Source organism: Nicotiana tabacum, chromosome 17 (genome assembly GCF_000715075.1).
Source record: "Nicotiana tabacum cultivar K326 chromosome 17, ASM71507v2, whole genome shotgun sequence".
NCBI lineage: Eukaryota > Viridiplantae > Streptophyta > Magnoliopsida > Solanales > Solanaceae > Nicotiana > Nicotiana tabacum.
The window spans coordinates 103,582,696-103,596,007 of record NC_134096.1 but is presented as its reverse complement, the minus strand read 5'-3'; the positions used below and the strand labels follow the sequence as shown (position 1 = coordinate 103,596,007).

The following is a 13,312-nucleotide window of genomic DNA, read 5'->3' as shown; positions in this document are numbered from 1 at the left end:
TTTTGCCAAACAACTTAATTTTAGAAAAAAATATTTTTGACAAAAAAAGAGCTTTTGTCTTAAAAAGAAGCTTGGCCAAAAAAGCTAAAAGACAGTAAGAAAACTCTGGGGAAAAATTGTTTGCAACAGTGTATGCAGCAAATCAATGTAGGCAACACATATTTCACATATAAATTTTTACCATTTAACTGTGGTTAAATTATCTGTCTTTTCTTTTTAAATTTATAATTTTTTTATATTCAATCTTTTAGTTCGGTGTATACACCAAATGTGCACACAAATATTTTATGAAATCTGTATTCGTTGTCTTTATTAATAAATGAATTATTTTTATGGCCATTTTTATTAGTATCAACTGATGGTATTTCCTAATAAAATGTACTCCATTAAAAGAAATACTTACTCGTGTGTTAATTGTTAAGTAGAGTATATTGTAACTTCTTAAAAAATTAAAATAAAAAGGCTAAAAGAGCATGTATTTATGGAATTTAATTTCCGTACCGTACACACGTGCAATTAGATCAGTTCAGAAACCATATTTCTTATTTTTATTTCCTCTATGTATTTGCACGAAACCCCAAGAGAAAGAAGAGTCATAATGGAAGAATATAATCATTAATTAAAAAAAAATGCTTTTGATTCTTCATTGTAGAATCACATCAATGAATTGAAAGAAAAAGTCATTTTCATACCCCCCCAAACACACTTTCTTATTTTAACAACTTCTACTAGTCTTGTTCATTTCAGATCAATTTAGCATACTTTTACAAGTACTTCTAAGCTTTAAAAATTCTTTAAATTAGTAGGCATTTTCTGGGTGTCCTCTGAATTCTTTGTCCAGAAAACATTTCTGTTCTTTAAGGTTTTCTACTGAGGAAATACTAAATTCTACTTCCTCTGCTTCCACTGTCAGTCAGTTGTCTCCTATTTTTCTTCTTTTGTTGTCATTCTTATGTTTCTTTGCTTCAGCCCTTCCACTTACATGTGATTCTTGGGCATAATGGGTGAAGAACACGTGGCCATTGTTCCTTCTGATCGAGCTGTTGAACAGGTTTTTTTCCTTCTCAGATTGAAGTTTTTTTTCCTTTCTTGCTTTCATTTCTGCAATTTTAATTCTTCTGTCAGCTAATTCTTCTTTTTTTAGTGGGCTAGGTTCTTGAGATTTGCTGTATTCCCTTTCTTTTATGTTTTTGGGCTTAGCAAATGATCAGCTAGGCACTTCAATTTTAGTAGTAGTGTTAACTAACAAGGGAAAAAGGACAAATTTTTAAAAAGCACACTTGTGTGATCAAAGTATTCTGAGTTGTTGTTTTGTTCCATGAGGAAGCAGCAATTTACCATATTTGTTCCTCCTATAAATCCTTTTTTAGTCTTCACTTTCTTTTTTGGTTGTTGTTGTTGTTGTTGTGTTGTAGTTTCTTTAGAATAATATATATCCACTATTTTTGTCATTCAATAACACCATTTAATCTTCTTGTAGCTTAAGTTAGCTTACCAATATTATCTTCCTTTGATGAATGTCTCATGAGTCTTCTATCTGCCATGTCAATCAAACTGCAGATTTAATAATTTTCTGTTAGATAATCTCTTGCAAATTGTATAGTGAGAAATTATGTTGTCTTTTCGGGGTCGTTCATACAATTTGCTAATCAGTAGATATCCTGTTCCACTCACATCTTTTTCTTTTTCTCTAATGTTACTTTCCCTCTCAATCATGTCCAGGCAATAGTTGCATTGAAGAAGGGTGCACATCTTTTAAAGTATGGCAGAAGAGGGAAGCCCAAATTCTACCCTCTAAGGTTATCCGCGGTAAAGTTTTAATCACCATACCTCAGGCCGAATCATTGCCATTTCATGTTTCAATTACTGTAGGTGAAGTATAAGGTTTTATCTTTGTTTCCAGGATGAAAAGTTTTTGATTTGGTACTCTGGTGAGAAGGAAAACCAACTGAGGTTAAGTTCAATCACGAATATCATCCGCGGCCAAAGTACTGTAAGCAGTGAGGCTACCACACATATTGATATGCATGACGTTTCTCAAGATATATACTTAAACTGTGAAATTTTCTTTTATTGACAAGAATGTTTCATTTTCTAATTAAGGTAATTCTTCAGCCTGAGATGGAAAGTCAGTGCATATCACTTATATATGGAAATGGCGAGCGTACTCTTGATCTGGTAAATTAAACATTACGTCTTGTTTAATAGAGCGATGTTGTACAAGCATGCATGATTTCTAGTTTTGCTAACAACCATATTTCATTTTCAGATTTGCAAGGATAAAATGCAGGCTGAGACTTGGTTTGTAGGCTTGAGAGCTGTAATATCCAGAACTCACCACCATAGAGTGGTGGACCCTCTGAAAAGCAGAAAAGGCACACACAGTTGCATCAGTAGTCCAGCGGGTTATATGCGGAGGAAACAGAATCTTGGACTTTCAGCAAAGACAATCAGATCCTCTCAGGTTCTTGACATCCGTCTTTGTGTTTTTAAGTTTTCAATGCTTAAACATGTGTTTTTGTAACTGTTATTTTCCCCTGTGTGCATCTTCTTCAAACTTCCCAATGTCCTATGATTTTGATCTTGTCTGGAAAGTAGCTTTGATATTGTTCTTTAGTGGCTTTATCACTTGATTTATGTAAATGGAGTTCGACTCTCTTAGTTCCTGACAAGTATGAATTTACTCCCAAAGCTTGTGTTTCCAGTATACATTCTAAGACTTGTTCCTTGAGTGGAGTGGTGACTTTGGCTCTGAATCTGACAGATCTGTTTGATAACCTGTGAATGATAAACAGAAAAATTACAAATCACTGGCGATAATAAATGGATGAAATAATAAGAGAGAGAAAAAGGACTCTGTATAGACAGTCGTTAATCTTTTTTCTTTAGATGCTTGAGAGTTATAACATGTAACTGATTAAGCCAAAACTTTCATATTCCTTATAAGATCTTTAATCATTAGTACTTCTCCATAATGTGGTTCTATGTCATATTCGATGTTGTGTTCAGAGTTGTTTTCAGTTAGGGCACCTGTACTTTGACATCAGTTACTTTTCTTTGGCGAGTTCAGCAATCTGAAAAAGAAACTTGCATTTCCATCTTTTAATTCTCAAGAATTATCTTTCTTCCTTATATTATTCTGTTCTTTTATGGCTATGTATTGTAATAAATGTAATAAATACATTATTTCCTATCTGATAGAAGACAAAAAAGAAGATATTCTTAATTTCCCATCACTCTAAAAATGATGTATACTTATTTGATCAAGGTTCGCAGCTTAGCGGGGAGTCCCACTCACTCATTTTCAGAAAGGTGTTTTACTGATGGCTTATCATGTTCTTCCGACAGCTTTTTCTCGGAATCAAGTCTATCGAGTGTGCATAATGTAATTGAGAATGTTACATGTTCGTCATATTTTGAATCAGATAACTTAACCCAGAAGAGAGCATCTTGTGCTGGGACTGAAAACCAAACTGATATACTAGCTCCATTTATTCCGTCCACTCATGAGTCAAGACCATTTGGGAGGAATGTATTGAGGGATGTTTTTATCTGGGGAGAAGGAGCAGACGGAGGGTGCTTCGGGGATGGGGAAGTGAAATTGGATGCTTTGTCACCCAAACTTCTTGAGTCTACTGTGATGCTCGATGTACAGGCATTATCCATTGGTAGGAGCCATGCTTCCTTAGTCACCAAACAGGGTGAAGTTTTTTGCTGGGGTGAAGGAAAGAATGGAAGGCTTGGACATAAACTCGACATGGACACCGCAAGGCCGAAACTGGTGGACTCCCTTAATGGGGTTCGCGTAAAATCTGTCACTTGTGGGGAATACCAAACATGTGCCCTGACCTTTTCTGGTGAACTGTACACATGGGGTGACAACTCTTTTGGTGCTGAGTTAGTAGGTGAAAAAAAGAAGAGAAGCCATTGGCTACCTAACAGAATATGTGGTTCCTTGGATGGTGTGAAAATATCTTATGTTGCTTGTGGGGAATGGCACACAGCAATTGTATCAACATCTGGACAATTGTTTACTTACGGAGAAGGAACTTTTGGGGTTCTTGGTCATGGTAATCTCCAAAGTGTTGCTCAGCCCAAAGAAGTTGAGTTGCTTAGAGGTTTGTGGGTCAAAAATGTTGCATGTGGTCCATGGCATACAGCTGCAGTAGTGGAAATCATTGTTGATCGTCTTAAATTCAATAATCCAGGTGGGAAGCTGTTTACATGGGGTGATGGGGATAAAGGAAGGCTTGGTCATCCTGGTGAGGAGAGAAAGCTTTTACCAACCTGTGTGGCGAAACTTGTTGATCATGATTTTATTCAAGTTTCCTGTGCGAGCACCCTAACTATTGCACTATCTAGCACGGGAAAAGTTTATACCATGGGTAGTGCAGTGCACGGGCAACTGGGCAATCCAGAAGCCAAAGACAAATCATTAGTGCTTGTGCAAGGAAAACTTAGAGAGGAATTTGTTACAGAGATATCCTCCGGATCATATCATGTTGCTGTGCTAACATCAAGGGGAAGTGTTTACACATGGGGTAAAGGTGCAAATGGACAGTTAGGACTAGGTGATACAAAAGATAGAAGTTGGCCAACGTTAGTTGAGGCACTGAGAGAAAGGCAGGTGGAACATATTGCTTGTGGATCAAGTTCTACAGCAGCAATATGTTTGCACAAATCCGCGTCTAGTACTGATCAATCAGCTTGTAAAGGATGTAGCATGTCTTTTGGAATTACAAGAAAGAAGCAAAATTGTTATAATTGTGGGTTTCTCTTTTGCCGCACATGCTGCAGCAAGAAAACCACAAATGCCTCTTTGGCCCCGGACAAGACTAAAGCTTTTCGAGTATGCGATCCATGTTTTCACCAACTTCAGAGAATTGCTCAATCAAACAGGCCATCCAAGCTTGAAAATCGTAGCCCACGACCATTACTGATTACCCAAAAGGCATTTATTCACGAGAAGGTAGAGCAGCAAGAGGCAAATACTACATCAAGTCGAATGATGTCAACGAAAAAGTATTTCAGTGAGAACAATCAATGGTTTGACAGGAGGGCTACCAACAGTTTAGGGGAAAGTACTGATTTTGCATCGTTGCTGGATGTTTTTCCAAGATGGGGACAAGTTCCTTGTCCTGAAATCTTTAGAAGAGACTATGGAGGACAGATGAGAACCCAAAATCATTATGCAAGAAATTCGCTGGCTTCAGCTTCTCCAACTTATTTACAGCAGATTCACAAAGAACGAAAATTAGTCCCCTCTACTGGTGTACCTATGGAGGAGAACTTGTCAGAATCAGACAAGATCCTGCTTGAAGAAGTTTCCAAGCTAAGAACTCAGGTAATGTCCTAATACCTCTTACATGGTTCAATTGCTTATACTTGGCTGAGATTATTAAATGTTGATACACGTCTCTCTCTGTTTATAATTGTGTGAATAAATAATCTTTTTGGCGTGTTCTGGTATGTGGAGTTCAAGAACGTAGATTAGTTGACAAAATCTAATCAATTCAGTGATCCATGCCTACTGAAGAATGATGCACTCTGGAAGTTAAATAGACCAATGAACAGCTAATTTTCTCTCGTATAATGTTTCATTAGTGACAAGTTTTAAATATGGTGACTCAAGATCAATTCTAACTGCTTTGCATATATACTGTAGGTTGAAAGTCTTAAAAGGTTATGTGAAGCAAGAAAGGAGAAAATTCAAGAACGTCAACAAAAAGTTGAAGAAGCCTGGTCATTGGCTAAAGAGGAAGCTTCCAAGAGTAAAGCAGCAAAGGAAGTTATAAAAGCTTTGACATCACGGGTAACTTTTCTGTGAGTTAATTCTTTTGGCCTTCTCCTTCACATGAACATTTTAATCCATCAATATATTACCTCGTGGCACAAACATATAAAAAGAAACTATTTTGTGAATCTGGTAATAATTTGTTGGTGGATGCCACAGTTTTTTTTTGCTTGAACATGTTTTGCAAATTGCAGCTGCAGACAATGTCAGAAAGCTTTTTTGCTGGAAGAGAAACTAATGATCAAGCTGCTGCAAATGTACTGCAGACTACATCAACGTGTTCAGACAGCCAAAATCATATAACTGGACATCGAATTGTTTTGCCTACATGTGTGCCTCTTGCAAAAGCACAACCGGAAGACAGAAACATTGACAGCCTATGTAGTTCTCCAATTGTATTCTCTAGTACTTTAAGATCCTTCTATAACAAAGAGAACAAGGTGGACTCCGGATCAGCAGAAGAATCATATAAAGGAGATGATCATTGCCAAGTTGGGCTCAGAACATCTAAGGGTGAATGGGTGGAACAGTATCAGCTTGGTGTCTTCATTACATTGACAGTGCTGCCAAGTGGAAAGAAGGGACTCAAGCGAGTCAGGTTCAGGTATATGATACAGAAATCTCCTGTCCTTTTTGCATTTTTGGTTTGAACAAAGATCATGTGGCTAACAAATTGAAAGGAAGGTTTCCCTCGTGATTTAAATGTTAGAAATGAAAGTTACACTTCTCATAATGCAGTAAGACGGTAGCAGTTATGATCTCTTTTTCCTTCTCATTGTTCGTAATATGGTAACTGAAATTCAAGTCCCAACTCCAAACATTCGTTTCTTTGATTTAATTGGGTGTTGGAAGTTAAGGGAACCTGCGTCTTTTGATTAAAAAGATGTAGCTCATGGTAGATATCATTTTACTACAAAACACCTAGTTTATTCAGAGGGAAAGCAAGCTACAATCTTATCAATCACCAACTTATGCAAGGGCACATATAGTATTCGGGCAGCGAGTGAAGCCAGTTCATGAGCAAAGGAGATCTATTGACTTAAAATTCCTGATCCACCTCTGCTTATGTTATAATTATGCCAATGATTAGCTTGCTTTATTAATATGTTAAACTGCTTACCAAATACCTTTTTTTGTTGAATTTTGTAGTAGGAAAAAGTTTACAGAGAAGGAAGCAAAGAAGTGGTGGCAAGAAAACCAGCTTTCTGTCTACAAAAAGTATGATATTGAAGGATATGAAAATCTGACCCAAGACTTGCTGAAGAAGTAGCAGTTCCCTTTTCCTCCCAATGTAAATTGCACATGATTACAACATTGATTCATGTTATTGAAGGTATTGTATCACTCAATGTGCTTAACATATGGGGAGAGAAGAATGCAATTTTGTATTGCCAATTGAACATGGATGGACAATCATAGATAATTTTTACATTCATTTTTGTTTACCCAAAAAACGGATAGAGTTGAATTTATACGTAGTTCTAAGGATACGTGGTATAACTCGGCACAAATTGGAAAAATAAGTAGGGATATATTGAATATTGACTGTAAAAAGGAATGAATACAAACCCTAATTGAGTAGAGAATGGTTGATAAATGAACAAAATGAATCAATATCAAAAGCCCAAAAAAGGATAATATTTACTAGATGTTATGTAAATCTCAATAATCTCTGAATGTGAGAATGTGAATGTATATCAATCTGCCTTTTACAAATGTTAGCCACACCTAATATAGTGGAGGAATTCTACTTTGGGTATAATTAAAAATACATAGTGGGGATCCTATGATAGATTAATTAATTGACTTTTCCTTGATTAAAGCTGTTATTTCAGCCGAGATTCTCTCCCCAAATGCGGCTATAACGGCTTTGTTGTTCCTTGGCTCGGTCTCAATCTTGGTCGGTCTCTGGGGCTCGAGCTCGAGCTTGACTCGATCTTGGTATTTGATCGGTCTCTGGATCTCGAGCTCGACCTTGACTCTATCTCGGTATTTGATCGACCTCTGGGTCTCGAGCTCGACCTTGACTTGATCTCGGTACTGATCGGTCTCTGGATCTCGAGCTCGATCTTCCAACTTCACATCATAGCTCGATATTATAATGACGAACCTCGGTCCATCATGCTCCAATCTTGATTTGTCGCACAAAGGGCAAACTCGGTTACAGATAGTCCCCTCATTTCTTGGAAAGAAGGTGGCGAGAAACGATATGATTTTTCAACCTCTGACTAGATACATACTGACATCTGCGACGAGCCCGATTGTGACGTCTGTGACAAATATCCCGTCGGTCCAGTTATCAAGGCATGAAATGCACGTCAATCGGTAGTCAGCCACTGTCAATTTTGAACTGTCACTGTGAAATCTATAAAATAGCCCCCTTCTTCATTGTTTCAAACTTTTACCTTCAAATCTCTTTTCCTTCCAATCTTCACAGTTCTTCGCCTTCCCCAAAGCTCTCTATGTCCAGGTTTTGGAATTTCTTCGCTTGTTCTTCTCAAAACACCAAATACTTCACTCTCCCTTCTTCTTTGTTCATAAAAAATTAGATGGCAAAAATATCTAAAATTGTTCCGCAGAAAGAGGTTGCTTCCTCATCTCGGCCAGCCGGCGAGAAAACAGTGGTGGAGCTACGCCTTGAAGAGCTTGTTCCGGGGGGGGGGAGGGGGGATGCGTTATTGATTCCGATTTTAAGGTCGAAAAACCCTCCTCGGTTGCTTGTCGATCCGAGCCGGTATCGAGATATATATGCTCGATACCAAAAAACCTTCTTGACCTGGTGAAAAAAGACTGCCATTGGTAAAATAAAGAGGTTGTGATACCGGCACAGGAGGAGGCGATCACTACCCACGTGGAAGGGTACCTGAGTGTTTACACTTATTCTTTCACGCTGGGTCCCCTCGATTCAGTCATCGTCGATTTTTGCAAGAAATACCAGGTGACCCTCGGTCAAATTCACCCTTCTTTCTGGAGGATTGTGATATTGCTTCGTTTCTTTGTGAGCAAAATCGACGGGCTTCCCTTCACCCTCGACCACCTCGTAAGATTATATAGCCCTCGACTTTACCGAGGTAGGTTGATAAAGCTTCAACGCCGGGCCACCAAGGCGTTCACCTCGAGCATAGATAAAGACGAAGATCGAGGTTGGATGGGCCGGTTTGTTCGAGTGAAGACCTCGGACCTAATCCCGGCTGAGAGTATGCCACTTCCCGAGAAATGGAATATGAACCGTAAGTGTGATCCCGTTTTTAGTTTTTGTTGTTTTTACTTCTTCATCCTTTCTTATCAGTGTTTTTCTTGACGCAGTCGTTGCTTGGATGCCGGGTGCGGTTCACCATCTCGAGAACTGGGTCAGGAGCCTGGTTTCGACGTCAACATACGCCTAGCGCGTATGGCGCAATTTGTCAAAGGGCTGGTGGGAGGCTCGCACTCATGGTCAACCTTCTTCTTAACTCACCGATTTGCTTACCGTTCAAGCATTTTTTCAGGCATAAGTTTTACTTACTTTTCTTTCTTTGTAGGTCTCGGAAAAGATGCGATTATGAGACCCTCATCAGGTGATGAAGAAGTTTTACCGTCTATCTCAAAACTGGAGAAGGTGATTAAGAGAAAAAGGGCCTCGGACTCCGAGGGTCAAAAACCCAAGAAGAGAGCGGCTCGTAAACCCAAGGTGAACATAATCCCTTTGACCATGGATTCGGTCCCGAGTCTAAGGGATGAAGAAGAAGAAGAAGAAGAAGAAGAAAGTGATTCCGGGCTGGTGGCCCATGCACGGGCTGGCCCCGATACTCAAAATACTTCGGTATCGATGGGAGTTGATACTGCTCCGTCCAGGCTTGATGAGGTCGAGGAGGAGACTTTGACCCAAGTTCTCGAGCCGAGGGGGACCGAGGATGTTTTACCTCAGGATAAAGAGACCGTCGAAGAAGCTGTGGATGCCGATGTGCAAACCGAGCTTGAGGCTCCCCAAGACGGAGGCGGCGCCCAAAAAGACCTACTCGGGGCAATAGAGATCGGGGATTCCCCCTATTTTCCTTCATTTTCCCAGTCGATGATACGTGACGCTCAAGCTGTGGAGACTTGTCACGGGGAGGGAGATCATGGAGAGGAGGACCCTTTCTGTGGTTATTTTATCGGGGTAGAAGATGTCACCGGTCCGAGTGACTTGGAGGCTCTGAAGAAGAGCTCGAGCGAGGTGGGAGCGCCTTACTTTTTCAACGAAGCCCAACAGGCCCTGAATCATTTAAGTTCATACTTTCTTTGCCAATTTTCATACTTGTATTTTTCTTTCCTTGTATAATCCCTTCTTTTTATTTTTGTAGGCTTCTGTGCTTCATCACGAGTCATTTTTCCAATCCCGAAGGAAGATGAGCTGGTACGAAGCCGAAGTTCGAAGGCTTACTGAGGAGAGAGATGCCTTCAAGCTTCTCAATGAGCAGAGAGAATGAGAAGTAAAAAGACTTCTCAGTGAACAAGCTGAGCTGGCCGAGCAGGTAAAAAGAATCTTTGAATATAATGATATTGACTTGGGAGAGATGGATAACAGTTCGGTCCCGCAGGTCGAGTAAAAGTTCGATGTGATCAGGTAGCTTCGTGTTGAAGTGGACGTAGTGAAATCGGAGGCCGAGGAATGGAAGAAGAACATGGACCGCCTCGCCTCAGAAAAGGAGACTGCCCGAACTCAACTGGCTTTGGCTGAGGCCCAACTACGAAGCTTGAAAGAGAAAGCCTTGGTGCAAGCCAAGAAAATCGAGGAGTTCCAGTCTCGGTTGAGCTCAACAAATTTTGATCGAGAGAGACTGGTCACAGAACTTGCAGCGGCCAAATCGGAGGTCGAGAAAACTATGGCCAATGTTGATGCAATGGTGGCCTTTTATCGATCTGATGCTGAAGCTTCTCAGGTTCGAGCAAAGGAGGTTACTGAGGCTGCTCAAGCTCAAGCAAACTGGGTTGCCAAGCATGCTAAATGCCAGTCTCGAAGGGAGACTCTCGAAGAGATCCATTCTCGTGGCTTCGATCTTAGAGCCGAGATCGAGAAAGCTAAAGAGCTTGAAGCCAAAACCAGAGTATTGGCCTTTCCCGATGATGATGATACCGGGAGTACGAGCGGATCTGAAAGTGAAGGGGGCTTCGAGGGCAAAGATGCTGCTCCCGGAGAGGATTAAGTCCTTTAGTATTTTTTGTGTTTCTTATAAGACTGTTTTGGTCTTTTGTAGAGAAATTTGATCGGGCCATGCTGCCCTTGTAAATGATTTTTGACATGTATAAAAAACTTTCTTCCTTTCTGCCTTATAGAATTTTGAAGTTGTATTCTAAGGTCGGGGTTCAGATAATTTGATCAAAATCGAACTAGTGTAGCCCTTAGGCCTTTTGATCGAGTGAGTGCTTGCTCGAACTCGAAGTAAAGTAATCCTTGGTTTTTAGTTGAGCGAGGATGGTCTCTCAAACTCAAAGCACAAAACATCCCTTAGGTTTTACGGTCGAGTGAGTGTTTGCTCGAACTCGAAGTAAAAAACAGCCCTTAGGCCTTATGGTCGAGTGAGTGTTTGCTCGAACTCAAAGTAAAAAACAACCCTTAGGCATTATGGTCGAGTGCGTGTTTGCTCGAACTCGAAGTAAAGTAACCCTTAGATTTTTGTAAAAAGGATTATTTATGGCCTTGTCCCCTTTCCGGCTTGAAAGAGTTTCTTATCATTCGTATTTGCGAAACTTGTAATGCCTTAGCATGAAATAGGGACTTGTTCGAGAGTTTGAACAATTTTTGTATTCATTAGAGTTTTCGAGGCTTGATATTATCGAAGCCTTTTATGATTTTGCCGGGAGGTAGCCTTTCTGACCCTGTTTTGTTATGGAATTCGGATGTCTCCGATTAGTGTTAATTCGGCTGTAGCCTCTTTAGTCCGGGATTTGCGTCTTGGGCTTATTTTCCCGTTTTACTTCGAGCTTGCCCGAAGTATCAGCCCCCGAGTGGGATGGTCGTGGCCTATAAAAATCCTTCTTTAGTTCGGGATTTGCTTCTTGGGCTTATGATCTTCGGAGTTTATGTAATTTGATCTCGTTGATTTTTCGGGCGGCAGTCCCCGATTTGTGGGGGTAATCATTCGATCTCCGGTCATGGTCGGCCCTTAAGCCTGTTTGCATAACACAAGTAGAAGAACCTTTCTGAGGTATGAGATATCGGTAAATGAGGAATTTCTCTTTATAAGTCATTATACATGCGTACATATTTTGAGTCAGGGCTCGAGCAAACTATGCGGGCATGGTTCGTTTTGACCATTTGGCCCTTACAAATATTTCCTATCGAGACCTTGTTGCCATAATGTAATTTCCTTGCATTGAACTTGATATATTCTAGGGCAATGCCCCCAGTATTTGAGGTTGATTGTAAAGAGGCCTCAGATACTGTTGAATTGTTCTAAGTTAGCACGATCAATGGTTGACTCATTAAAAACCTCGCCGGAAAACCCATTTGGGACAAAACCGGTCCAAGGGAAAAAGAGTGCAACGCGTGCTTTCTGATCTAAAGGCTTCGTGTTGAAGAATCCATCCCTGTTTCTGATCGAACACCTACAAGGGTTAGTTTTGAAATACAAATGAACATGGGAGGGTCGTACCTTAGCAGTAGTATTGTTTTAGGTGCGATACGTTCCAATTGCTCGGCAGTCGTTTGTCGTTTATCATACCGAGCTTGTAGGATCCTTTTTCGACGATTCCGAAAACATGATACGGTCCTTCCGAGGTTCGGACCCAGTTTCCCTTCATTCGAATTTCGGTGTTGAGGGTGACTTTTCTTAGCACCAAGTCCCCGATTTTAAAATGTCGAAGATTGGTTCTTCGATTGTAGTACCTCTCGATTCGCTGTTTTTGTGCGGCCAATCGGACAAAAGCGACTTCTCATCTGTCATCCAACAATTCTATGCTCGTAATCATGGTCTCGTTATTCGACTTCCCTGTTGCATATCGAAACCTGATGCTAAGTTCTCCAACCTCGACCGGGATTAGGGCTTCAGCGCCATAAACCAACGAGAATGGTGTTGCTCCGGTACTGGATTTCGATGTTGTGCGGTATGCCCATAGGATCTCGGGTAGTATTTCTCTCCATTTTCCTTTGGCGTCGGTCAATCTCTTCTTAAGATTTTGGATGATGGTTTTATTGGTCGATTCGGCTTGTCCGTTCCCGCTGGGATAATACGGTGTTGATAGGATTCTTTTGATCTTGTGATCCTCGAGAAATTTAGTTATTTTGCTGCCGATGAATTGTTTTCCATTATCACATACAATCTCGGATGGCATCGCGAATCGACATATGATGTGGTCCCAAATGAAGTCTATCACTTCTTTTTCTCTGACTTTCTCGAAAGCCTGTGCTTCAACCCATTTAGAGAAATAATTAGTCATAAACAAAATAAACTGAGTCTTACCTGGGGCCGATGGGAGGGGGCCGACGATGTCCATTCCCCATTTCATGAAAGGCCGCGGAGATAGGACTGAGTGGAGTAGCTCCTCGGGTTGATGAAT

General features: G+C 40.4%; 1 protein-coding gene across 4 annotated transcripts; it reads left to right on the top strand.

The window, feature by feature from the left end:
• The first annotated feature begins 637 nt into the window (after positions 1-637).
• On the top strand, positions 638-7,282 carry LOC107772149 (PH, RCC1 and FYVE domains-containing protein 1-like). 4 transcript variants are annotated; one of them, XM_016591636.2, is made up of 9 exons: positions 638-1,051; positions 1,723-1,809; positions 1,904-1,993; positions 2,104-2,178; positions 2,270-2,464; positions 3,269-5,344; positions 5,666-5,812; positions 5,989-6,398; positions 6,944-7,282. In XM_016591636.2, the coding sequence occupies exons 1-9, from the start codon at positions 1,001-1,003 to the stop codon at positions 7,062-7,064; spliced, it is 3,252 nt and encodes a 1,083-aa protein (XP_016447122.1). In that variant the 5' UTR covers positions 638-1,000; the 3' UTR covers positions 7,065-7,282. The 4 variants fall into 4 exon arrangements, 3 of the variants coding, with proteins under 3 accessions (XP_016447122.1, XP_016447125.1, XP_016447124.1); XR_012701386.1 differs by having other exon boundaries at positions 646-1,051; positions 5,666-5,823; XM_016591639.2 differs by lacking the exons at positions 638-1,051; positions 1,723-1,809 and having other exon boundaries at positions 1,904-1,988.
• Positions 7,283-13,312: the final 6,030 nt, after the last annotated feature.